Source organism: Sander vitreus, chromosome 1 (assembly GCF_031162955.1).
Source record: "Sander vitreus isolate 19-12246 chromosome 1, sanVit1, whole genome shotgun sequence".
Taxonomy (NCBI): domain Eukaryota; kingdom Metazoa; phylum Chordata; class Actinopteri; order Perciformes; family Percidae; genus Sander; species Sander vitreus.
In genome coordinates, this window is record NC_135855.1 from 30,667,406 (window position 1) to 30,694,722 (window position 27,317).

At 42.0% G+C, this 27,317-nt stretch overlaps 2 protein-coding genes across 3 annotated transcripts in view; both read right to left on the reverse strand.

Moving 5' to 3' along the window:
- Window positions 1-3,102: 3,102 nt before the first annotated feature.
- Window positions 3,103-6,863, reverse strand: arpp19a (cAMP-regulated phosphoprotein 19a). Of its 2 annotated transcripts, none has more exons than XM_078252381.1 (3): window positions 6,653-6,863; window positions 5,357-5,479; window positions 3,103-3,804 (listed from the first exon to the last, which is right to left on the reverse strand). In XM_078252381.1, exons 1-3 carry the CDS (start codon window positions 6,707-6,709, stop codon window positions 3,634-3,636), a joined length of 351 nt encoding a protein of 116 aa, XP_078108507.1. In that variant the 5' UTR covers window positions 6,710-6,863; the 3' UTR covers window positions 3,103-3,633. The 2 variants fall into 2 exon arrangements, with proteins under 2 accessions (XP_078108507.1, XP_078108515.1); XM_078252389.1 differs by having other exon boundaries at window positions 5,357-5,476; window positions 6,653-6,859.
- A 2,547-nt stretch (window positions 6,864-9,410) lies between these two features.
- Window positions 9,411-27,317, reverse strand: part of atosa (atos homolog A) — a 32,880-nt gene continuing 14,973 nt past the window's right edge. Inside the window, exons 2-12 of the mRNA XM_078252401.1 lie at window positions 18,574-18,758; window positions 17,377-17,573; window positions 16,356-16,481; window positions 14,206-16,063; window positions 13,329-13,454; window positions 12,350-12,438; window positions 11,201-11,297; window positions 10,889-11,047; window positions 10,599-10,667; window positions 9,991-10,184; window positions 9,411-9,861 (exon numbers count right to left, since the gene is read on the reverse strand). Of these exons, the coding sequence (XP_078108527.1) occupies window positions 9,708-9,861; window positions 9,991-10,184; window positions 10,599-10,667; window positions 10,889-11,047; window positions 11,201-11,297; window positions 12,350-12,438; window positions 13,329-13,454; window positions 14,206-16,063; window positions 16,356-16,481; window positions 17,377-17,573; window positions 18,574-18,758 (3,254 nt within the window). The 3' untranslated portion in view covers window positions 9,411-9,707. The remainder of the gene's footprint in view (window positions 9,862-9,990; window positions 10,185-10,598; window positions 10,668-10,888; window positions 11,048-11,200; window positions 11,298-12,349; window positions 12,439-13,328; window positions 13,455-14,205; window positions 16,064-16,355; window positions 16,482-17,376; window positions 17,574-18,573; window positions 18,759-27,317) is intronic.

A 27,317-nucleotide genomic window follows, 5' to 3' on the forward strand; every position in this document is an offset into this window, starting at 1 on the left:
ATGAATTGTGTTGCTCCTGAAAAAAAAAAACTGAGTAAGAAGGACAACTCTATATCATGTTTTTCTTTTTCCTTTTTTGCTTTAACAACATGGTTTCAACATAAATCATATAATTTCATTGTAAATATATTTTTTTCTAGTTGTATGTGGCTGTCTTTCATGGCTGCAAACTCCACCCTCTCCTTAATATATCAAATAATTGAACTATAATTTTCAAAGGCCCCCCCAGACTCATCTTTATCGAAGAATTTGTATTTTATTAGGGGTATACTTTCAGTTTGAATAAGAATATAATAATATCCCAGAAATATGAATGTTTGTTCATTTTGCAATTGTATTTGATATACAGTGGGGAGAACAAGTATTTGATACACTGCTGATTTTGCAGGTTTTCCCACTTACAAAGCATGTGGAGGTCTGTAATTTTTTATCATAGATACACTTCAACTGTGAGAGACGGAATCTAAAACAAAAATCCAGAAAATCACATTGTATGATTTTTAAGTAATTAATTTGCATGTTATTGCATGACATAAGTATTTGATACATTAGAAAATCAGAACTTATTATTTGGTACAGAAACCTTTGTTTGCAATTACAGAGATCATACGTTTCCTGTAGTTCTTGACCAGGTTTGCACACACTGCAGCAGGGATTTTGGCCCACTCCTCCATACAGACCTTCTCCAGATCCTTCAGGTTTCGGGGCTGTCGCTGGGCAATACAGACTTTCAGCTCCCTCCAAAGATTTTCTATTGGGTTCAGGTCTGGAGACTGGCTAGGCCACTCCAGGACCTTGGGATGCTTCTTACGGAGCCACTCCTTAGTTGCCCTGGCTGTGTGTTTCGGATCGTTGTCATGCTGGAAGACCCAGCCACGACCCATCTTCAATGCTCTTACTGAGGGAAGGAGATTGTTGGCCAAGATCTCGCGATACATGGCCCCATCCATCCTCCCCTCAATACGGTGCAGTCGTCATGTCCCCTTTGCAGAAAAGCATCCCCAAAGAATGATGTTTCCACCTCCATGCTTCACGGTTGGGATGGTGTTCTTGGGGTTGAACTCATCCTTCTTCTTCCTCCAAACACGGCGAGTGGAGTTTAGACCAAAAAGCTCTATTTTTGTCTCATCAGACCACATGACCTTCTCCCATTCCTCCTCTGGATCATCCAGATGGTCATTGGCAAATTTCAGACGGGCCTGGACATGCGCTGGCTTGAGCAGGGGGACCTTGTGTGCGCTGCAGGATTTTAATCCATGACGGCGTAGTGTGTTACTAATGGTTTTCTTTGAGACTGTGGTCTCAGCTCTCTTCAGGTCATTGACCAGGTCCTGCCGTGTAGTTCCGAGCTGATCCCTCACCTTCCTCATGATCATTGATGCCCCACGAGGTGAGATCTTGCATGGAGCCCCAGACCGAGGGAGATTGACCGTCATCTTGAACTTCTTCCATTTTCTAATAATTGCGCCAGCAGTTGTTGCCTTCTCACCAAGCTGCTTGCCTATTGTCCTGTAGCCCATCCCAGCTTTGTGCAGGTCTACAATTTTATCCCTGATGTCCTTACACAGCTCTCTGGTCTTGGCCATTGTGAAGAGGTTGGAGTCTGTTTGATTGAGTGTGTGGACAGGTGTCTTTTATACAGGTAACAAGTTCAAACAGGTGCAGTTAATACAGGTAACGAGTGGAGAACAGGAGGACTTCTTAAAGAAAAACTAACAGGTCTGTGAGAGCCGGAATTCTTACTGGTTGGTAGGTGATCAAATACTTATGTCATGCATTAAAATGCAAATTAATTATTTAAAAATTATACAATGTGATTTTCTGGATTTTTGTTTAAGATTCCGTCTCTCACAGTTGAAGTGTACCTATGATAAAAATTACAGCCCTCTACATGCTTTGTAAGTGGGAAAACCTGCAAAATCAGCAGTGTATCAAATACTTGTTCTCCCCACTGTATGTCCATGCTGGGATAGCATTGTATGCAAATTAATTTGTGTACTTAATTTATGTATGTATGTATGTATGTACGTACGTACATACACACGTTTGCATTTATTTATGCATTGAATAGACAAGTGAAATTACCTCGTAAATACATCCTAAACATAAATCATAACACACACAGCAATTAAACATTTGTCCAAAACTATTTTATTTACAACACAAAATGGCACAGAGTAACAGTAGGACAGCCATACACATGCACAGCTCAGACTGATGTTGTGCTAGCTTTGATTTAACACAGTTCAGGTTAACTTCATCCAGTCAGTTAGGACCCTGGAGAAGCACTATACAGGGCCAAGGACATTTTTAAGATAAACTACTTCAACTGATGAGTATAGAAGGCTTTTCCCAAGTCTGAACACAATTCATAACATTATTTGTTCCCAGTACCAACAGCTTCTTCAGTACATTTTTTTAACCATGTATTTAGTCTACTCACACAGCATACAGACACTAAACTGGTCCTTACTGACAGAAATGTATCTTTTAGGTCCCATATAGTCCTCTACCTCATCTGCTAGCATGGTCATGTTCCTGTGTCATCAGACTGTCATCATCTGATGCCAGACCACAAAATGCAGTGCAAACTTTCAACACTGCAGTTCAAACTGAAGCAACAGCTCATCCTCTTTCACTCTTCAATGTTTCAAAATGTCTTGAAATGCATTATCTACACGGTTACCCAGTGCTTATACGCTGCACCTGAGCTTTTCAGCATCTGTGTAAATGTCTGTGTTCAGTGCACCTGGATACATTTAAAATGGAGCTCAGTGAGGGTCGCCTCCCAGAACCCTGCAACACACATGCAGTTATATATCACACTCTGGCCTTCGTTGTGTGGTCCTTTAGTACAGCTTCCTTCCATGGCTCACAATCAAAGTGTAAACAAAACTGAGCTTGGCCTCTGGATTACTATATTCAGTAAATCACAAGCATATTGCCAGCATAATTTAGAATAAGGACATACAGTTAATGATATACAAATCTGATTTAAAACATTCTAAAATGACTGACATCTGCCCCTGTGCCAAACAAAAGGGGAGAGATATATATATATATATATATATATATATATATATATATATATATACATACATACATACATACATACATATACACACACACACACTTCCAAATTGATGGATCTTGATGACCATACCAAAGCCCTCTAAACATGTAAGGGCTGCTCACCGCTCTCTTCAGCCAGTAAAAACTGTTGTATCAGTGGTAGAAAGGTGTCACAAATCGCTCATCACACTCACACTTGATGTCCTGTCTTTCAGCGTATCTTACATTGAAGTAAAGAGAAAATAAAAAGGAACACGGAAAAGTAAGAAGACAATAACAGAAAGACAGTCAGTTTGGAGAAGTAGTGGGGGAAACAAGGATAGGAGGCAGTAGACAGAGCCACATGGTGTGAAAACAAAATTAAACAGGATTCGAAGGTATCAGCTAGCCAGTTCGCTAGGTGTGGGTTCCTGTTGGGTGCAGTCCAGGCTGGTGGGGAGGGGGAATAGGCAGGGGACAGGTACTGTGAGGGGTGGGAGAGGTAATGTTACAGCTCTGAGAGGTGAGTGGAGAGGGTCAGAGCGGGGGGGTGCTGCAGGGGCTGTCGAGGCTGTGTGTGCATCAGCCTGCGAGTTTACTGGCCACCAGAGAAGGTTTCCTCTGGGGCAGGTCCTGGGGGGTGGGGATGTGGTCCCCTGTGATCTCCGTCTTCTCCGGCGCAGCTGTCGGCAACTGCTTGTTCTTTATCTTGGCTTTAGCCATGTTGTAGTCTCCAGAGTCAAAGTACTTTTGCTGTAGAGAGGCATAAGATTCACATTTTAAAGTGTGATCTATGAAAAATGAACACATTAATCATTGCAAGGAGAAATGTACAATTTCAGTATGCAACATACACAGATTTGCTGATTTTAATAGAATAGTAGTACATTTCTTAAGTCCATTTTTAAAGACTTGCTCATTTATTTTAGGCAGATGGTAAAGAGAGCAAATGCCACAAATTGTGATTTTTATACCCTTTGGAGTTTTTGAGCACTAGTAGTGTTATGGACTGGAGCAGCGTTCTTACGAGTAGGTCCTCATTTTGTCTGTAGGAGGACGCACATGCACAAACACAAGCATGCATGCCACGTGATTCACAATTTTTCAGTTGGTTTCGTGTTATTCTGCTCATTGAAAGTTGGTATAGGTAGTCTGGCTCAACGGATGTACGTTGCTGGGATAAAGCCTGACACCCGGCACATCATGCCTCGCCCCTCTCGCGATCTCTGCTATTGTGGCTAAAATGTAAATAAAGAAAATACTGTTTGTGTTGTGACGACCCCTCCCAATCTGCCTGCCTGTCATGTTCTGCAGGCACTGGGAGTGGGCGGGTAGGTGGAGCTGGGAGGGTCGTCTGTACCTGGCCATCTGGGTGTGGCTTACAGATAGACCTTTTGCATCCATCTCAACATTTTGTCCTTTGTTTGGTTTGCTGCGACATACATTCACCCCTCCACACACTGCAAACCCAACTGATGTCTTCCACCGCTACACACTCCACCATTAAGCTTATGTTCAGTTAGGTTGTGTTATTATGTCTAGTTAGTTTAAATAAACAACTTTTTGACTTATCTTGCGTGTGACGTCCCTTTTGTTGCCGGCCTTGAGCCAGGCGGTAACAGTGTTTATTTAGTTTTTTCAATGAATTTAATTACAGATTATTCAAGTGATTACTTAGTCTAACAAAATGTCCAAAAAGGATGGCAAGTGCACATCAGAAATTATTCCAGAAACCTAAAGTGATAACTTCAAATTGTTTTCTTTGGCCAGCAGTGAATGAATTACAACGAGATCAAAGCAGAGAGAAGCAGCTACTCCTCACATTTAAGAGGCTGCAAACCAGCGTTTGCTGGAATTTTTACTTGATAAATGAATTGTTTATCACGATGGTCCACTAATGTAGGTCTATGCATAATCAATCATTCCAGCATACCAATATTATATCATCATAAAATATATGGAGACAGTGTAATTGTACGCTCATGCTTCGTTGAAACTGTCGAGAGGTGTTCAACGTTATAGTCATTTTGGAGACTGTAGTTTGTAGTGTTGTTGATTTGTATTGTTAGACTGAGGGGTGGTTCTAAAATGTTGTGTGTTCTCATTGATGTAAATGGTATACTGTGGAAAACTCTAGAAAGTGAACCTTGAGTTGATATTAATTTGTCAACCAGCTTTAGTTTAGGTACCATATAAAATGGAAACTGAGTGTAAGTGCAATGTTACTAACAAATGACAGTAGGTTTAAAGACTGTACCTAAGCGAACTCTAAACGTTTTGCAGACAAAAACAAGAAATAACTCACCCCTTTCTGGAGCCGTTTGCGAAGCAGGTCAGAGCCCCCAGGTTTATTTCCTAAATTTGGGTATCTGGCCTTCAGTTTAGCCTCCTCTGACTTCTCAGGACTGATCACCTTGTCCTGAACCTGCTGAAAACAAGGAGAAGCATTAGGCATTAAAATAAATGCTCAAATGCTGCGCAGCAAGAGTACATTTACCAGGTGCCTCCAGGCTACACTGAAACATTTCTCAGCTGATGGCATGGTATAGAGAAAATCAGAATCAGCTTTAATGGCCAAGTGAGTGTGAACACATAATTACAGGGAATTTGACGTTGGCTTTTGTTGCTCTTAAAGTAAACACACAGACAACAAGGACAAAGCTGAACAAGGTAATGTTTAACGTAGACCTTTGACTAACGTATACAAACGTTTGCTAACATTGCTGGATAAGACCCAAGCAACAGTGGTTACCTGCCTATTTCTAACAAAGACGGTTAAAACAATGTTAGCACAGAAGTAACGTAACTTAGAGTTAAATATTCACCTGCCAGGGACAGTGTTAAATTCAAGTTACAGGTTCAAATTACCGCTACTGCTTTTAATTGCGATATGCTTTCCCAATCGACATAAACATAAAAAGGAAATATTGGCTTTTGTTTTCTCGACAACAGCAGTCTCACAAAGTGAATAAAAAGTAGACACCGTAGAGCTAACATGTAGCTACTCGGTTGGAATTGACCGCTAACGTTAACAGTTAATGTGCTGCAAAATAACCGTCAGTTTGTTGACAGCTGGGACAAGCTAGCAGCACGCGAAACGGCGGTAAAGTTGAATACAATAACGGTATAACATTAACGGTACTGTAACTAACGTTAGGCTTTAGGCCAGAGTAACGTTACTGCAATCTGTTGGGTTGAGCTCTAACATTAACATCCATGGTTGAACAAAGCTAACGTTAGCAGCTGAGCTAACTGTTACCTATTTTCCAGTGTGTGAATGTCATGAGTTTGCTTGCTTAGCTTAGCATTAGCTAACAGAAGCTAGCGGCACCTCTGACATTCACACAGACCATCCGAAACATTAGCTATATTAGCAACCGAAACGGCGGGCTACCTAACCAGTAACGTAGCTAGCTAATGTCGTTACGAAGCTTGACAGATAACAAAAACTAATATATCAAGGGCTTAGTCGCTGTCTTCGGTTGTTATGTCAACAATAACGAGCGCGGGCGAATAAGCTAACGTTAAGCTATAAAACGTAGCATTAGCTAGCTATAACAAAGTCAGTGGTGCTACAGCTGCTGCTAAACTGCTAACTTACCTTCTCGTCCATTGGTGTGTTCTCGGTCGTCTGTGTTTCTTCGTTATCCCCCGACATTTCTGTGCTATCGTGATCTCAGACAAGAGATTGTTCACTAGTTGAACAAGTGATCCACAAATCCCCTGCTCTGACTTTCCGTACCCATACGAGTCCTATCGAGCTCGCACTCCCGCACAAGCAGATAGTACGTGACATACGGAGACACCATGCGCGCCCACGTTCGGGCACTACTGTAGTGCTACTCCCACACATACTTGCTGGGATTATTATTTTTTTTTTTACATTGCATAGCATAACGATCAGCTGATGCATGTGTTGTGACACAAATCCAGATTGCAGTCAGATAATCTTTAGATCTTGAGGATTATTAATGCTGCACTGATGAACAGTGTAGTTCATGTTATGTGTTCCCTAACTATTTTGTTATTTATATTTTGTATTTCATTTTATTGCTTGCTCTTACCGTTTTTGTTCTTCTTCTAAGATCCCAATGGCAATCACCTAACTGTATTTGCAGCTTTGTATGCCAAACTGACAGCAGTACTCACCTACTTTTGTCAGCTGTTAGATTGCTGTGTGTAGTCTTGATTATACAGTCGATGGTCTTGATGAGTGTGAAGTATTGCGGACTTCAAGCTGCACCTCCCAGCAGTCAGGGTACATGCTGTGCTACACACAGACTAAAATGCATACCTCTGAATATGCTTAAACCCCTTTTGGGGGATGCAGTTGTGTCCAGTAAGAATTTGCCCCTCACATTTAGGCTTACTATTTTTTGGACAAACATTGCATTTATTTTCTTCTTTAGATCCTAAAATTTGTCATCAAGCATGTGCTACTGTAAAAATACTCTGTTTATCTTGATGAACATTACTCCCACTTGCCATTAGTGCTGTTCCACTTATTGTGTTAATTATGATAAAACCTAAAACAGTGTTGTAACTTTTAATTGATACATGACCCATTGATACTGTACCTATAGATAAACAATTCTGGTCCCTCTCTAAAGTCAACCATGTTACCAATTCTAGCATTATGCTATTTTTGGTCCCTTATCACAATCTTGTTTGAGTTTACATGTTTTTATACATTTTAAAAGGTATTTACTAGAGATGGTCCGATACCATTTTTTGCTTCCCGATACCAATACCTGAACTTGCGTATCGGCCGATACCGAGTACCGATTAGATACCAGTGTGTCATATATTTTATTATGTTTTAACAGCTGTATACTACTATCCCTGTATGGATGTGATATGATTTCTATCTTTGTTGTTGGTCTGGCTCAGGTTAAACTCTTTGTGAAACATGAATGCCACAGAACTTTCTTTTATTCTGCAGTTTGACAGTCAGTTATAACAGAAAAAGAACGTAAATAAACTACTTTAACGTAGATTTTCTTTAGGGAGTTATTACGTGGTATCGGATCGGTGCATAAACTCCAGTACTTCCCGATACCAGCGTTTTAGGCAGTATCGGAGCCGATACCGATACTGGTATCGGAACATCTCTAGTATTTACAAGTCAAAGGTGTCACTGGTAACATGCCGCACAGCAGAAACATAATTATTTACCAAATTGCTTTATGTAAGAATAGCTTTGCATCCAGAAATGTTATTTTAGTTGAAATACGCCCATGATTTCAAGTTTCAAGTTCTTTATTGTCATATAAAGGTGTATCCATAAAGGTATTTGTGACTGGTATGTAATTCCAAAAACCACAGCTGTGCCACAGTTCTGTTGTTTTTGATCATATTGTGCAGTTTAGGACCAATTTCAAAAGGAGAAGCAGAACTCACATTGTGTTTTGTACCTTTCATTCCAGGGTGTGACAGTATGGAGATGTAGTGGTAGGAAACACGGTGGGAAAAATAATAAACAAAGAGACAGAGCAGCTCTCAAGATTGCTTTAGAAGATATATAGATATATTTTTTTCAGATTTGAATATTAATGTCAAAAATACATACTATGATATACAGTTTGCACTACATCATCTTAGCATGACAGACGTCACAGGTAGTAACTGAAAATATTAATTTAAATATTAAATAAACTGATGGTAAGTAAACTGAAAGTGAATGTGTAAACACTAAACTAAGGTTACTCTTTCTATTGCAACACTTCCAATAAAGTGGTTCTGTAACAGTACAAAAGTATTAGAATATTACTATTTTCTGTTTCATTTCCAGTTATGAGAAAAAAAAATCCACAGTGCACTTCTGATGTTCTGCTGTGATGATTTCAGTTGAATCTAGCCTTATTGCTTGTTCAACTTCTTTAGTGGTCCATGGTATGTTTTTTTTGGACGAGGGGATGGCGTTGCACCGCAGTCTAACACCCACTTCTTCTTCCATACGCACTCCCTTTGCTCCGAGCTCAGGAATCACAGGGTCAAAGGTAAATTCACTTTCAGTTCAATCAATCTAATCTTTTAGGATTTAAAACAAAATATTTTACCATTAAATGGGCCTTGTATTGCATTTATGATGACATTAATTGAGGTTGAAAATGCATTCATTATGTTGAGTACAGGTCCAATTAACATTTTTGATTTTAGTAAAAAGAGTAAAGTAGCCTAAACTTTGCTGAAATAATTTAAGTGTCTAACTGCTTCTGTAGACGATCACTGGTCTCTACTCTCCTGCCAGACGCTGGAGGGGATACACACAACAGCAGGAAAAAGATTGAACGATTATATCTGGTAAGGCCTTCTTAACCAGGAGAACAGGATCTGAAACATACTGTACTCTACAACCATAACCTTTGACCCAACCTCTTTAATCCAAGGTTGTGCACTTAACAAAGAACATCATCTCTGACGAGTCACCCAGGCTCTTAGCACCACCTTGTCAGTTCTGGGGTGACAGAAGGGATGAAATTTAAGATTTTTGGGCACATGCCAGGTAAGTCTTGTTGACTGCAGTCCTTAAATTGCTTCTCTTTTAGGTGCAGTTTATCTAGCCATGGGCTGCGTAAGAGTCTATCGCTGGCATCAAGGTGTGATTGAAGCTTCGGTGGTCGCCTGCCGGGTGGAGGGAGGGAGGGAGTCAGGCCTCAGCAGCGGGGAGAAAATGGTGGGTCAATAGGGGACTCTGTGGTGGACTGGAGCTCGTAGGCAGCTCCGCTGTCCACCTCCATGGACTTCCTGGAAAACAGCAGACGGATGTCTCTATGGAGGTAGATCTTCCCAGACTTAGAACTCTGGAACCTGGTCGAAATAGGTGAGGAAGACGAAAGACAGAGATAGATAAGATAAATAATAGGGCAGAAACATCACCCCTATGGGATATAAAATTCAGTTTAGTGTGCACTAGAGACAAAATGACAGCCAACTTACCTCAGATGAACGAGGTAGCGCAAGGTGCGTCCCTGGCCGAGGGGCTTCCTGCTGGTATGATTGTTTGTGTCACGGCGGACGGGAACAGAGAAGGTCCTCTGGCGCAGGAAGGTCTGGTGTCCAGCAGGCATGGCTCGTAGGTCGTACATCACAACAAACATCTTTACCACGGTCTTGTTGGGATTAAATAAGGTCTGAAAGGTATAAACAGAGCGCATGGGAGGATTTAGACCACTTTCTAACTCTTTGTGACCTGACTTTATCGATCTATAACTACACGACAAAACCTTACATGCTGCAGAAGATACATGAAATGAACTGAAATGAACACTGTGCATATCATCCCAATAATTCAAATAATGTATATCGAGGAAAATGGCTTTCAAATTCAGAAGTGTAAGCACCATAAATAAATGAAAACATCCCCTTGTTAGATTAATTTCCCTCTTTAACCACTAGTGGTCTCCCTTTTCTTTAGTTACATGGTGTGACTTTGTCCTCAGCCATGTGTACACAATGAAGCAGATGTGTAATAGAAATAAATATTCATAGAACATCTACATTTGTACAAAAATAAAAAAAAAATACAACCTAAGGGGTTCCCTTACCACTTGAATGGTTCCTGATGGAGGTACGCGGTAGCCCCTTTTCCCCAGGGACTCCAGGTTGATCACACCCTGTAAAAACACATGGCAACCACTGTATGTCACAAACAGGCACACAAAATGTAATACACAGTTGAGCTCACACACACACACACACACACACACACACACACACACATACATATGAGGACAGTTGCAGATACAGCTTTCAGCTCAAGGCTTAATCAGACAGGCTAGCAAAAAAAAAGAAAAGAATTATTGATTGAATAACTAAAACACTAAAGAAATCTCACCATGTATGGTGAGGGAGCATTGTCATCGGATACACTGTAGAATGACACCTCGACAGGTAAGGTCAGGTGACTGGGGCAGAAGGACCCGCTGGCTCCAACCTCTGCTGTGAAACCCTCCACTAACCCTAAAGGCTCCAGGCGGTAGTTCAGCACACACTCCTAGGGAAACCCAATTCAATATTTGAATGCAATTTCATTTGTTTAATTTGATAATTGAATTATGTAGGTAAGAAAAATAGCATGAGTGAAAGTATGCTACTCTCAAACATGATGAATGGAAGACATGATTCTGAGTGCGTTTGTGTGTTATACCTCAAAGTTTCCCAGCAGACTGAGACTGGCAGGTGGAGCGCTGGCAATGAACAGCTGCTGTGACTCATCTATGTACCCCTCTCTCTTAAGACACACCCTGAAGCGTTAAAACACACACACACACACACACGATCAACTTGTTTTCATGACGACGCGTGTAAAAGAGCATCTTCAGATGTCTCTGTGACAAGGGTTCCTGGTATGTCTGAACAGACCTGCGATCAGAGCAAGATACAATTACCTGACTGAATTCCTGTGTGTAACAAAAGCGACATTAGCCATCTCAAAAATATTTGTTACTCTGAAGGAACAGGAAGAATATTAAGCGTCCATTGGTCATACATACGAATCCTAAGTTACATATATGTATTAATTAAGCAAATTTCCTAGAGCCAAATTGACCAGAACTTGTCTAGTGGCTAAAATTTACTTTACACCCTGACGGCCAAACTTTAAAACATCTGCTTTATCAAAAGCACATCTGTTGTGTGTAGGCAGTGCCGTGAAGCTCTGTGTATATAAAGCCAATTCAGTTGTTGCTGCCATTTTGAGCAGAATGTGTGTGATTCTAGTACAGAGTACAGTACAGAGAGCTTCAGCAGGTGGCAGCTTGAGAAGAATAGTCAGAACAGGGCTGACCTAACCTCACCACTCAGAACAACACTCTTATTGTCTGATCTCTTAACACACAGACAATGCTTTTAAAACCGTGTCAGCTTGTTAGGGTTTAGTGTCAGCTGTAGCAAACCTCTCTAATATAGATCCCTAATACATGATGATGTGATTAATACTGGTGGTAAACAAAAAAAACTAACTAATAATTCAACTTTCCACACAATAAAAAAATATCAAAACCAGATTGCCTTTCTGGCACTTAAACATAGTAACCAGCTGAAATGTTGCATTGTGAGAAAAACAAGTTTTTTTTAAATTATAATGCAAAGCATTAGTAACTTTTTTCCAGATGGCACTATAATAAACAGATGATGTGGGAGGTAGCTGTAAAACAAAAAAAAAGAAAACCTCTTTGTTTAACTGTTACTAACACGGCATTAAACCTGTTCAGTATCCTGACCTTATCCTCGTGGACAAACTGAGTAAGAGTCTGGGAACTATAGTAATAAAGATCCCATGTGAGAAAATGTGTACCTTTTCCCAGAGGCCCAAGGCAAACCCTTACAGCCGACCAGAGAGGAGTCCAGGTGAAAGTAGCCCGTTTGATTTTTCCTCTGAGGAACCTGCGGCACACACACAGGACACGGACATGATTAACACAGAGCAACTGGCACAGTATCCAAGTTTAGAGCTTGGAGGACAAGAGATCTGTTTCATTTTTTTTAAAGTCTAGGACTCGTAAATTGAAATTTTAAGCTCACAGGAGAGACATTTACAAGCATAAGTTTGAGTTTTTAATGACAGGAAAAATACATTTTAAATCGCTCACTAAAACTATATTATCAAAATAGGTTTACTTATTGTATAAAAAAAAAAAAAATCAAAACGCATCAAAGATAAACTGATTTCAAAATATTAGCATGACTATATTTTCAGCAATCTGCATCATGATGCGTATGTCAAAATACAGTGTGTGAGCTTGTGTGTTGGTGAGGCTGTGTGAGCCTGAGAGTTCCCACGAGTGTCTGTGTGTACATCATAGTGTTTAAATGTGTGAGTGAGACCAATAAGAAGGCAGGAAACTGACTGTGATGATCTGGGAGTGTGGCAATCTGATAAACTTAATGAAACAACTTACTGTGGTCGGTGAGGCACAGATGAGTCATGTGCCTCACCTGTCGATGTGTGTGTGTGTGTGTGTGTGTGTTTTTGTGTGTACATTAACCTTGGCTATCAACTCAGCGGCTAGGCAACAGCAATAAAAACAGCTGCCAGATATTTGAAAGTCTCTAAACGACAAACATTCACAGGTCCACTTCTTACACTTGTGAAAGTACTGTGAGTAATGCTTCAGATGGCTTGAAATAAAGGGTAGTGAGTGTGGTGTTATGGCAAACACAACTGCATGGATACCGACAATGACTGAGTCAGTAAGTGTTTGTGACTGTGAGCCTGTATGTAGAAAGTGTTATCTTAACACTAATCACTGTGAAGATGAGTGTGTGTTTCTTACAGGGCTGGAGAGCAGAGGCAGGCCAGTACACGGGTGGAAGGCCTTGGTCGCTGTGGCGTCTAATGAGTGGCGATTCTGTTTCTTCCAGCTGTTGCAGGGGCGCAGCGGGGAGGGGCTGTGAGCTCGCTGGAGCACAGAGATGGACAGAAATTAGGACAGTTTGCAAGTAAACTAAAATAATCCGTCCTCATATATCATATGCCGTCTTGAATACCACTCCAGTCCCACCTGCTCCCAGCAAAACTCGCAATGAAACTAAGCAGTGTATAAATGAGGAGGCTCATTCCAGTTTGACATGTTACATTTGAAAACATGTTTTGCCTGTAGTTACACAATTAATTGCAGACTGTAGTTTAGAATATGCCTTAAAATAATAGCATTTTGCAAGCAGTTGGTTGTCTTAGCTTAGCACAAACACTGAAAACAGCAGAGACTACAAGAAATCCCTGCTCCCGGAAAATAAATGGCCCTGCAACCCTTGTTATACGATTTTCTTTTTGTAAAGATTAAACAAACAAGATATTACGTTTTATTTTGTGAGCTTTAGGGGTGGGGAGGGGTCGGAGGATTTCAATACTTTTGGACAGAGCCAGGCCAGCTTTTTCATCGTTTCCAGTCTTTGTGCTAAGCCAACTGGCTGCAGTTTCATATTTACCTTACAGACATGAAAGTGGTATCCATCTTCTCTTAACTCTCGGCAATAAAGCGAAAGGGCTTATTTGCCAAAATGTTGAACAATTCGTTTTTTTAATGATGCAGTTGAACCAAGCCTCATTTAAACAGGGATATGGCATGACAAATGGAATAATTGCAAATTAGTAAATGGGCTATCACTCAAAAGTTTATGGACAAACAATGCCCGTTAAAATGTCCTTACCAGGACAGTAGAAGGGGGGGTCATGTCTGGAGTCACGTCTGGACTGGAGGTGTTGGAGCATCCAGACAACGAGGGTGCCTGGTTCTCATCCTGCAGGGCAGAGGCCTGGGCTGGTGCACAGCACTGCATCTGGGACTGAAGCTGAGGCTGAGGCGTGCTGTGGTTGTGGCTTATGTTACAGTTCATTGCTGGGCTGCCATCATTGCAAGTCCAACTAAAGATCTGGGCATTCCTTGGGCTGTTCTCAAGGACAGGGGAGGCCGATGGGGTTTCATGGCTGCTGGGTGTCCTGACTCCGAGCTTTTCCTGTGGGGGAGTTCGTAAACAGCGACCAGCCTGGGCGTGGGGCTGGCCTTTGAATGAGGGTTCTTCAAGTGTAAAGTAAGCACCATTTTGGGCCCGGGGAGAATGGCATTCGGCCCCCGGATCGACCCGGGGCTTTTCTGTGCAAACGGGCGGGTGTGCGGCAGCGGTGCGACTGCTGCCTTTGTGAGGTGCATGGCTCGGTATGTGGCCGTTGGTGGCAGTGTGTGAGGCTTGTGGGATGTGTGTGGTGTGCGAGTATGTGCGGACCGTGTGTGTGATTGTTGTCGTGTGTGTGTGGTGCAGATGGCTGCTGCTCCTGCTATGCCTTGGGGACAGAGAGGGGACAGATAGTCTCTCCTGGATGAGTCTAGTTATGTCTTGTACTGCCTGGGCGATCAGGGAGCTGTCTCTCTCCCTGTCTTTTTCCTTCTCTCTCTCCCTCTCTCCATTCCTCTCATCCTCTCTGTCTCTTATCTCAGTCATTTTCAGCTTCCTGCATGCTGCAGGTTTAGGGGAGGAGCTCTCCCGTTTGTTAAAAGAAGGGTCAGTCACGGGTGTGTTGAAGGGGCTGGGCCACACACGTCCCACAGACTCATAGGGCGGTACCTCTGGCTCTTTGGTCTTACTGGCAGTTATGTCGTCATGGTTACTGCCCCACATGGCTTTGGGAGGGTTGTCAGAAGCAAAAAGGCCGGGAGGGAGTGGCGGTGCTGTGGGGTCGCAGAAGTTGAGCCTCTGTGCGATGCGGGCAATAACTTCCTGTCTCTCCTGCAGCAGGGAGCCAATCAGGGGGTTTGTCTCGGTTGCAGCCCTTGGGGAGGGACAACGGGGTGGCTCAGCCAAGGAGAAGTTCTTAAAAGCTCTCAGTGGCTCAGGGATGGGACCCTTTGACCTATCATTGCTATTAGTGCCAGACCCATAGTCCTCTACTTGTGTCGGGTCAGATGAACCATTAAGAGCCGAGTACAGCCACTTCCCAGCTTTACTTGTGGCAAGTGGAGAGGGGGAGTGGGAGCGGGAGGGCGTGGAGGAGTGAGAGGACCTGTGGAACAGTGGGGAGCCCTGACGTTGGGGGATGTTGACCTGTGGAAGCTCTCCATTCTGATACGCGTGGTCCTCACCAGGCTCCTGGCTCTTCTTGCTGTAAGGAGGGGGGACTGCAGTGTGGGGAAGGCTATTAATGGGGATGTTGTTGATGGGGAGATTAGGAATGGGTAATCCATTGAGGAGAAGGCCAGACATGGAGTTGGAGCTCTTGCTGTACATGTTAGAGTTGTGAAGGAGGTTGTCTTTGCTGGGGTCCTGGCTCTTTTTGTGGGTGGCCAGGCCACCATGGCTGTTGAGGTTTGGGTTGAGGCTGGGGGTCTTGCTGTAAAGCGGAGGCAGACCTGTATGGATGCTGCAAGCCAGGGTGGGGTAGGTGGGTTGGCGGGGGAGCGACTGGACACGAACCTGCAGTGCAACACTCTGGGATACATTGGGGACTGGGAAAATGTGTTCTGAAGGCGGCTGGGAAAACTGCCACACCAACTCCTCATCAGCAGCACTGATCCTGTTTGACAGACAGTGAGAGAGAGATTCAATTAACACGCCATTGTTAACTTTAACATCTCAACATATCCAGGAATTGTCTGAGCTTCTAGAGATCCAGTTTTACTTCCTCTGATTCAATTTTCAAAACAGCACAGCACACAAGGTTAACACCTATATATACACATTTGAAAAGAACACCACTTTAGAAGTGTCCTGTAGCTTTGATAATCTGGTCCAACAGCCTTAGTGAAAAGTCTTAAGCCCACCAGTGTGAAAGTCTTCAGTGTGTTAGTCAGAGTATTATGTCTGACCTGTACAGGATGTTTCTCGGGACGATACCATGGGAGGCGCTGAGCCAGGCACTGAGCTGGGAGAAGAAGACGTAGGAGCGAACAGCCAACAGCAGGGTCTTCTCCTCAATGAAACGATCACCGCTTCTATTAAAAACACAGTTAAAAGGAGGTGGAAATGTGCCAGTATGTCAGGTTAATAAGAAAACAGTGTTCCCTGTGCCTCCGCGTCAGTAAGAAAGTGGGCCAATTTGTAAGGCTAATTAACCCTCTGAGTGCCAAGCCAATTATGTGTTTTTCTTTTCTTTTAGTTTTATTATTTTATCCCGTATTATATTTAGATTTTTAGCATTTTATAACTTTTTTAGCCTTTACCTTTGCATGTCTCTGGATCTAGTGATAGATGAAACTTATGCATTTACAATTCCATACTGTAAATTAAAGAAACGCTAAAACCTGCACTGAATTTATTATGAATGCAATAAACACAAAAAAGTGGGGATTTCACAGCTCTTGTGAAGGTGTATATGTTTTTGGGGGGCTAAATGTGTTTCAGAAATAGCAGTATATAGTAGTATAGAATAGTAATGTAACTAAAATTGTGTGACATCTACCAATGTCTGCATTTTTGTTCAATTTATTTCACAGTTTAGGTATTTTCTACCTCTATTTTTACCTTTTGTTGTACTTTTGTATATATTTGAAGTCATGTCAAGGTAAGCAGGTTGTGTTAAGGCATTAGTTGTGGAAACAGTCAAGATAACCAAGAACAGCAATGGATGATGGGAGGAGGCAGCAACCTTGGAACTACGACATACCATATTTCCCTTGTAAACTGCAGACTCTAAACTAAATGTTGTTGAGTTACTGTAGTCTCCTTTGTGTCCATATAGCTGTACAACTCTCTTTTCTAGCATTGCCCATACTTAAATAGTAAGATTTTGTGTGTGTGTATGTGTGTATGTATGTGTGTATGTATGTATGTGTGTATGTATGTATGTATGTATGTATGTATATATATATATATATATATATGCCTTACTGTCTTGGAACTGGCTGCAGGGTCCATCTCTCCAGCAGCAGAGCATCTTGCTTGATGACCGGGTCGCTGATGGGGTCACTTGGGGGGCACTCATCACCATAGCAACAGTCTGGCAGGAGCATGACCTCGATCATGATGGGGATGTTGTTCCTCCAAAGCAGGATCACCTCCGAATGGGTTCGCCTTGCCTGCCGACACTTGAAACACACACACCCGCGGACAAAAGTGGGGGGGTTAGTGTTCATTAGTGAATGTCAACACCAGGACCTTGAAATGTAGGGGCAAAGCTGATGGGACCCAAAGAGAGCATCACTTAGAACAGAATTTCTCAGCGATTTTATTTACTGCAGGTCACATCTCATTTCATAAATATATATTTATACATTTATATATTAGAGGTGTGCAAAAAAAATCGATTCACATTCGTATCACAATTCAAGCTCTACCGATTCATAGAATTCCAAAAATCGATTCATATATATATACACACATACATATATATATATATACACACACACACATACATACAGTCATGTGAAAGAATTAGGACACCCAAGCTAAAGTTGACTAAAAAGAGGAATACAAAAAATCATCTTTTGGAAAGTGATATTAATGCCTTAATTAAAAAAAAAAGAAGAGGAAAAATCCAATCTTTAAGGACACCAATTGTCTTTGTGAATGAATAATGTATCGTAAATAAATAAATAAATGTTTTTCCTTAAAATACAGGGGGCATAAGTCAGTACACCCTTATGTTAAATTCCCATAGAGGCAGACAGATTTTTATTTTTATTTCATGGATCCAGGATACTATGCATCCTGATAAAGTTCCCTTGGCCTTTGGAATTAAAACAGCCCCACATCATCACATCCCCTTCACCATACCTAGAGATTGGCATGCGGTACTTTCCATAAAATCATCTCTCAATGCTAATCAAACCAGCTATTAGGCTAACTGAAATAAAACCATGCCAATCTCTAGGTATGGTGAAGGGTATGTGATGATGTGGGGCTGTTTTAATTCCAAAGGCCAAGGGAACTTTATGAGGATGCATAGTATCCTGGATCCATGAAATAACTGGCCTTTAAAAATAAAAATCTCATAAGTGATATCATAAAAACCTCGAGTAAAATGAGAAGAGACTGCCTTCTGTTCACAAAGACATGAGAGGCGGTGTGCACAGATGTGTATGCTACCTGGGGCAGTTTGTCGCTGCATTCGTGCTTGTGAAGAGGCGGCATGGCCGACTGGGCTGGTGGACAGTGCAGCCCCTCGGTTCTACCCTTCACAGAATATTCTGGTGTCCTTCCTTCTGTGATGAGCAGGGTCAGGAACACCAGGAACTCCTCCGCATCGTACTCGAAAAACTCCTCGGTTGCATCTAGGCAAGGAAGAGAAACAGATGGTCAGCATGTCTTTTCAAATCACTTCACATCTAAAAAGAAAACAAGGAACCAATTGGAGGAAAGTAGCAGGTAAACTACTAATTTGCCCATGCTGTGAGCCTGTGACAGATGCTGGGGGCAATAAAAAATGCAATCAGAGAGCCACCTGTATTGACATGATAAGCACATGAATGCCTGAACGGTTTTTACCTAAGCAGACATGGCTATTTAACTTTGACAGGAAAGACTTAGTTTAGAGAAGGGGTGTGGGGGAAGGCAGCGAATGACACAACTTCAGAGACATACAGGTGCTGGTCATATAATTAGAATATCATGAAAAAGTTGATTTATTTCAGTAATTCCATTCAAAAAGTGAAACTTGTATAATGTATACATTCATTCCACACAGACTGATATATTTCAAGTGTTTATTTCTTTTACTTTTGATGATTAGAACTGACAACTAATGAAAACCCCAAATTCAGTATCTCAGAAAATTAGAATATTACTTAAGACCAATACAAAAAAAGGATTTTTAGAAATGTTGGCCAACTGAAAAGTATGAACATGAAAAGTATGAGCATGTACAGCACTCAATACTTAGTTGGGGCTCCTTTTGCCTGAATGACTGCAGCAATGCGGCGTGGCATGGAGTGGATCAGTCTGTGGCACTGCTCAAGTGTTATGAGAGCCCAGGTTGCTCTGATAGTGGCCTTCAGCTCTTCTGCATTGTTGGGTCTGGAGCATCGCATCATCCTCTTCACAATACCCCATAGATTTTCTATAGGGTTAAGGTCAGGCGAGTTTGCTGGCCAATTAAGAACAGAGATACCATGGTCCTTAAACCAGGTACTGGTAGCTTTGGCACTGTGTGCAGGTGCCAAGTCCTGTTGGAAAATGAAATCTGCATCTCCATAAAGTTGGTCAGCAGCAGGAAGCATGAAGTGCTCTTAAACTTCCTGGTAGACGGCTGCGTTGACCCTGGACCTCAGAAAACACAGTGGACCAACACCAGCAGATGACATGGCACCCCAAACCATCACTGACTGTGGAAACTTTACACTGGACTTCAAGCAACGTGGATTCTGTGCCTCTCCTCTCTTCCTCCAGACTCTGGGACCTTGACTTCCAAAGGAAATGCAAAATGTACTTTCATCAGAGAACATAACTTTGGACCACTCAGCAGCAGTCCAGTCCTTTTTGTCTTTAGCCCAGGCGAGACACTTCTGACGCTGTGTCTTGTTCAGGAGTGACTTGACACAAGGAATGCGACAGCTGAAACCCAGGTCTTGCATACGTCTGTGCGTGGTGGTTCTTGAAGCTCTGACTCCAGCTGCAGTCCACTCTTTGTGAATCTCCAACATTTTTGAATGGGTTTTGTTTCACCATCCTCTCCAGGGTGCGGTTATCCCTATTGCTTGTACACTTTTTTTCTACCACATCTTTTCCTTCCCTTCACCTCTCTATTAATGTGCTTGGACACAGAGCTCTGTGAACAGCCAGCCTCTTTAGCAATGACCTTTTGTGTCTTGTCCTCCTTGTGCAAGGTGTCAATGGTCATCTTTAGGACAGCTGTCCAGTCAGCAGTCTTCCCCATGATTGTGTAGCCTACAGAACTAGACTGAGGGACCATTTAAAGGCCTTTGCAGGTGTTTTGAGTTAATCAGCTGATTAGAGTGTGGCACCAGGTGTCTTCAATATTGAACCTTGTCACAATATTCTAATTTTCTGAGATACTGAATTTGGGGTTTTCATTAGTTGTCAGTTCTAATCATCAAAATTAAAAGAAATAAACACTTGAAATATATCAGTCTGTGTGGAATGAATGTATACATTATACAAGTTTCACTTTTTGAATGGACTTACTGAAATAAATCAACTTTTTCATGATATTCTAATTTTATGACCAGCACCTGTATATTTAGACCTCCCATGTCAGCTGAGCAGAGGGGTGAAGCCACACACTGTCTGCTCTCTCACTTATGCAGCACACACTCGTGCATACAAGTATAGACAAAACTGACAGTGATGTCATTCACACTCATTGACAAAACATTTGCAAACAAAAACTCAACCAGAACATGACGACAGTAAACAGTAGAGTCATGCTGCACCCCCCGGTGCTCCACTAACTTTGCCAGGGTGGGGTAGGGCGGGGCTGACACGGTGACCACTAGGACCTGGCAGGACAGAGAGCTGAGTCAACCTTTCACCATTCAGGAATAGGCTTTTTCCCTCTGAATGAACAGCAAGACTCTGCTGTTAAAATGTCCTATTAAGTGAAAGCAGATAGATGACAACAACAAGAACAAGTAATACTCAGCTGGCTGTCACATTCAAATTAAAGCTCATGCTGAGCCACTCTGCTGTGCACCATTATTCACAATAAGCAATTTTATAGCAGTTTTTACGAGGGCCAAGATGGGGCTGTTATATATTACGTTACCAGTCAAATGCTACTGACTTGTAGCTGTAGCTCGTCAGTTTTTCTCCTGCCACAACACAATTAACAAAATCATGGTCTGTTTGTGTTGTAATTGAAGCTTAGATCTAAAGTAGTGGTGGGGCTATTTTTAGCAGAAGGCCGAAGAGCCGTCTTAGCGCCCTATCTCCCGTGCTCCTCCAGAGAAAACTCTCAGAATCCCGCAGGAGGTCAGCTGATATACAGCAGCTCTGAGAATCACAGCTTTCTGTCTTTACAGCACACAAGCAAAAACACTGTCGAACATAAGCTGCCTGCCCTACAATCTCAATCCCTCCTCCTGCCTTCATTTAAATTGAAGTCAAACAAATAGTAGGTCACAATTGCGTGGATACTTCTTATAATTCTTCTTTTAATCATTTTTGAGGATGTCAGGTCCTCATAAGGATAGAAGTATAAAATACACACACACACCCTGTCCTCCTCCCACCAGAGCCAGGCTGGCTTGAACAGAGTCCCTCTCAGCTGGCTCTGCAGAAGTGTGAGCTACGAGCTGCTGTTGTATGTGTATCGCAGTCAGCCAGCCAGTCACGCACATTCCTCTCAGGGAACTCCTCCTACATGCCTCTGAGCTGCTGCTGCACGTGGAGAGAGGCGCAGTCCAACACAAAACATGAGGAGGGAGGGAGGAGAGGTGAGGGAGGGGGGCTTTAGGTTGAATAAGTGCAGGGTGAAAGAGATGGAGGCTATATTCAGGGACAATCTCCTTTTCTTTACGGGATAGAATCGGAAAGGCTTGAACAAAGGCAGCAAGAGACCAACAGTGAGAGAGGAAAAGGGAGCCATAGCATAGACAGACCAGAAGGAGTAATATATAACAAAGGTCACAGAGTCCATCACATTTACATGATGGTTGGCTTTGAATGCACTGGACAAATAGCAGTGTGTTGCGGTTAAGGTATATTCCCAGTCCGCACTGGGAAAGGCTCTAGTTCCTGGTCCTACCAGGGGATTTGGGCTAAAGGTGACACTCCATGAAAGAGGCAAGGAGCAAAAGAGAAAGGAAGCATGGATAGACGAAGGGAGGGAGGTAAAAGAGTGATTAAGGGAGCAACGGAAAACAGCATCTGAGTGGGGAGTTCAACATATACTCCCCCTTCAACACATAAACACACCGCACACACAGACAAATGTACACACAGAGCCCCAGTCATGTGTGTAAAGTGGGTGTCAAATTGCTGCTTTCTAAGAAAAGGCAAACCCAGGAACACTTGCCTTAAGCACATATAACAAAAACACACATGAAGACAGTGATAAACAGACACCATCTTCAGACATATGAACACACTGAAAACAGGCGCACGCGCACACACACACGCAGTGCAGGACAAAGGACTAGTGATGGAGGCTTTGGTTAAGCCAGGGGCCCTGCCCATAGATGAGAGCTATCATTCTTTAGGGCGTCGTGAGTGAATAGAACATTCCTATGACTGACACACACACACACACACACACACACACACACACACACACACACACACACACACAAAGCTGATCAGGATTCAGGGCAAGACATAAAAGGCAGATAAGTAGGAAACCTTTCCATAGACCTTAAAAGAGAGAGATGCGTTCAACATGCAGAAGCACTTTTACAGAATTGAGACCTAGTTTAGTCCTTTTTCAACAACTTGAAGTAATCTAAACGGCATTAAACACTGGTTGTAATATTTAAGAAAAAAACAGAGGTGTTGTTTCAACTTGACGCAGGGATCCTTAGTCAAGGATCCCTGCGTCAAGTAAATCTCAAGTAAATCACTTCCCTCTGTAATGTTTTTAATCCGTACTTTTGGTACAAATAGTTAATATCATTTGGGATTTATGTAACAATCTGGGTGGTTTAGCAATCATTAAGCTTCACAAGCAGGGTTCAATGTTCAATCCTGATTCCTGCCTTTTGTCCCCTCCTCCTCCTCTCTTTCCCACTGGACCGTGACCAATCCATTCCCACCTCTCCATCTCTTCAAAATATGTCTCTCATCAATCTATATTTGTGTGCACCTTGTGTATTTTCTCTCTTTCTCCAATTTGTTTTGAGCCTTGGGTCTCTTTGTCTGCACTGTTTGTACATGATGTAATTTAGTCTGTATTTTGTCAAACCCAGTGGTAACTCTACTGGTCCCCATGTATTCAGTTAGAGAAGTACCATAGCAACTTCTAGCACTGCTTGAGAAATGCAAACAGAAAAACATTTCAATCAGGAAAACATAATCAGGTTTAGTACCACTGTTTAAATAAGAGGCTTTGCTGATACATCCCGCACTTTACGAAGTACACAACACACAATGGAACATTGATCTGTCTCTTTTTCATGTGCGTGTGACCTCTCTCCTCCATCTCCCGATAATGTGTGATGTGAATTATGTAACAGGTCGGATTTAGGTCCAGGCGTCTTATTATTAGACCTGTGACGCCTGCCACCAAGTGCAGCAGGAGTCCCGCCTACAGATCGACTGGTTGGGCCTGCGCACGCACGCACACACACACACACACACACACACACACACACACACACACACACACACACACACACACACACACACACACACACACACACACACACACACACACACACACACACACCTCTCTCTCAGCTGTCTCTGTGTCCTCTGGCCATCAGTTTAGTATAGAGTAATGTGGGATGGAAAAAGGCCTACAGGGCAAGAGTGGAGTGGTCAGCCTTGGCAGCAAATACAGCGTTCAGAGTAAACACACCGTGGTACACACTGACACACACTTTGGAGTGATTCATCAAGACCTGTCAGAGAGGCAAATCAAGAAGTCGTACATGCCAGTGCCTGGTCGAAATGTTTATGACAGTGATTGTGATTCTGAAGCTTGTGATTTGAATACATTTTGCTGGATTCAATTTACACATTTTGTACACAGTAGTGTGTCTGTTTTAACAGAGAGACAGATGGGAAGATGGCCAGAAGGAGAGAGAGTGACACAAAGTGGGAGACAGACACACACATTGATATAATCTGACCCATTAATCTGTGCACTGTGGCCACACAATCACTGCATGGTTGGCCGTCTTTCTATAGCAAAAGCTGCTCTGCTCTCTGCACACACACTCAAACATTCAACCACATATACTCACAGCAAATTTAAATGCTGTGCAAGTAGCCATATGGCAAAAAAAAACAAAAAAAAAACACACCCATCCTCCTCTGTGAATGAAGCAGAGAGCACAGCTAGACTCTTGCTAGTCTTTCTTCATTAGTAATGCGCCTGTGTTGGGGGACTGGAGAGACAAAAGCCAGCAGCAGACGAAAAAAAAAAAAAAAAAAAAGAGTCACAGATCAAAGTCTCAGCAGAAACACAACACGGATGAACTCACCTATGGCTGGGCTACTGGTTATCAAAGATTTAAGTGTTACACACATAGACAATATGAGATAAAATAGCCTACAACAGGGCAGCAACCATGGAGAGACGAACATATGGGAGAGAGAGAGAAGGTCTACACAGATATTGGAAAAGACAGATGAGTCTAAAAGGGCAGATAGGAAACACAAACTGTTAGTTGAAAAGGCAGACAAGAAGTCATATTAACAATGTTTCCAGTTAACTGTCTGTCAAGTGAATTTCATGCAAAGGTTTGAAACATCGCAGGAAGAATAAGTGAAGTAGGTCGGCATTTGCATCAGCTGAGTTGATGTAAAAACTCTTTCTGAATGTCAAAACACATCCAAAAGAAAGATAGTGTGCTAAAAAATGGCAAGTTGTTACTGTTCTTTCATGAAATACCAAGACCATGGATGACCGGTTACGTCAATCAGAGTTACAAGGCAGACAGGCTAAGACAGAAGAATGAATAAACTGAGTAGGGACAGATAACCAACCAGAGGGTGTTAAAAGGGTTGTATAAAATATACAAGCCTAATATTCAAATTAATGTAATTTGTGTGACAAAAATAAACAATTTAAAGAATGGCTAGTACACTTGTAACTGCTTTGTTCCAGTTCAAACGGTGGGCAAGACTGGCTGTGAAAGTAAATAAATAACTGTCCACAGCTACTGTTGAGGTTCCCCTGAGCAAGACACTAAAGCCCACTACGCTGCTCCAGTGGGGGTGAGTCCATTTTCTAAAGATGAAAAAAAACAAAAAAAAACTAAGAGAACAAAAGGTCTGTATAACTGGACCAATTCCTTAATTAAAAAACAACGCAGCAAGGACACCAAAGGATTTTTAAGATTTGTGACTTAAAATGCTATTTTGATCTCTGTGTTAAAAACTATTTGGGGTTTTGAAGTTGATATGATTTATTTAAGACATTTGAGGCTGTGAGTAAAAAGGCATTTCGAGGCAGCTTCAGCTTTCCAGTGGCAGCAATCTGGTGAGCTCGCTGAGGTGTGTCAGCTTAACACACAATGATATCTAGCTCCGTCTAAATGGAACTAAACAGTAAAAGATTCAACCTTCCCGACTGCAAATTCCTCATTCTGATCAGGTACAGCACCGAATGTCCTCAATGGGAAACAACTCGCCGCAAACACTCGCACATCGCAAAATTGGGATGTTGTAATAATGACCTGACCTTAAATCATGCATGGCTTTGATTGCATGCGTAGCAATAGCGTGTATGTGTATTGTAGCGTGTATGTTGACTTTGCGTAAACATACACGCTACTTTCCTAAAGCCAAATGGCGTGTTATCTGTACACATTTTGAGCTATCCGCATGTATGTCTGCGCTGTATACAGCGGACCTAAACATACATACCACGTGGCGTCGCCACATGGCGTGTTATCGCGAGAACAATGTCACACGCGTGTAAAAAAATAAAAAAAAATAAAAAAAGGTTGGGTTCTAGGGAAAGAACATTGGGAAAGGCTTTAGTAACACTAAGAAACGACAAAACCATGACGGTGACCAACGTCACACGCTTAGGAAAACAAAAAACGGTTTGAAGTCAAACGGGTTTAGGAAAAAATAACATTGGGGAAGGCTTTATTAAAAAAAAAAAAAATACGCAAAAAATACGCAAAATCCCAGCTCTCCTGGGTGAAAGTCCTGTGTTTTACCCATCCGCCATCCCAACCACACTCCTCGAGCGGACCTCTGTCCTTTCATACTACTCGCTACTGCGATAATTCACATGTACAGGGTTCATACGCATTTTAACCAATACTTTTCGGCAAATTTCCATGACTATGTATTCCTGAAAATGTCAGTCGACATTATACAATAAGAATAGAAATCTGTGTTAAAGTTTACCCTCAGAGGTTTAACAATAAAATGAATGAAAATGTATGTGGTTCGTAGTGGGATTCGTAATATCGCGCCCCGAATAGAACGTGAAAACATATTGATTAATCACATATTATGATGCTGTGTTAAAAAATAATTCCATGACTTTTCCAAAACTTTCTGGGTCTTTTAATGTTTCCAAAACCTTTCCAGGCCTGGGATTTGCATTTTTCAAATTCCAAAACTTTTCCAGATTTTTTTCAAAACATATGAACCCTGCATGTAACGTAGGTCAATGGAGGCCAAACGGCGTTGATAAACACGCTAAAAATGATGCGTCTTGCATACGCCACTTACTGAGATCAGTCTGACATGTGGTACAACAGGGCTGCGTGATGATGGAGCTGCATTTTTAATTCATACCTCTACGCAAAGCCCTTCAACGATTCTGCCATATTTGCATCAACAGGAATATCTGCTGCAACAAACAAAGCACTTCTCATTTCTCTCGTCGTTGCTCAACAAATGACAAGATTGTGTCACTTGTCTTGAACTGTGCATAGGTAGAGGGAGCAGAAACTGAAACAAAGCTAAATTTAACACCAGTTCCTATTATTATTCTGTTGTGTGAGACTGGATGAAAAGAGTTAAAAGGCACTTACATGTATGAATGTTCATACTCTTTTGCCATAATTGCAGCACCAGCTAAAGTAACCACAATATACAATATGATAAAGCTGCATAACAGTGTGCCATCCTACATGTCAAATTATCCAAGGCTCAGGAAGATTACAGAGGCAATATTTTTATTTTCAAATAAGAATAGTAGCATACTCTTCCGAAATTTGAGATTCTCATCTAGACTTGTGCAGCCTTAA

Bases quoted from the DNA above. Each gene is read 5' to 3' on its own strand.
- arpp19a (XM_078252381.1), bottom strand. From the start codon at position 6,709: ATGTCGGGGGATAACGAAGAAACACAGACGACCGAGAACACACCAATG. The intron at 5,480-6,652 runs GTAAGTTAGCAG...CCTTGTTTTCAG, and splicing joins ACACACCAATGGACGAGAAG to CAGGTTCAGGACAAGGTGAT. The intron at 3,805-5,356 runs GTGAGTTATTTC...GCCTCTCTACAG, and splicing joins GCAAACGGCTCCAGAAAGGG to CAAAAGTACTTTGACTCTGG.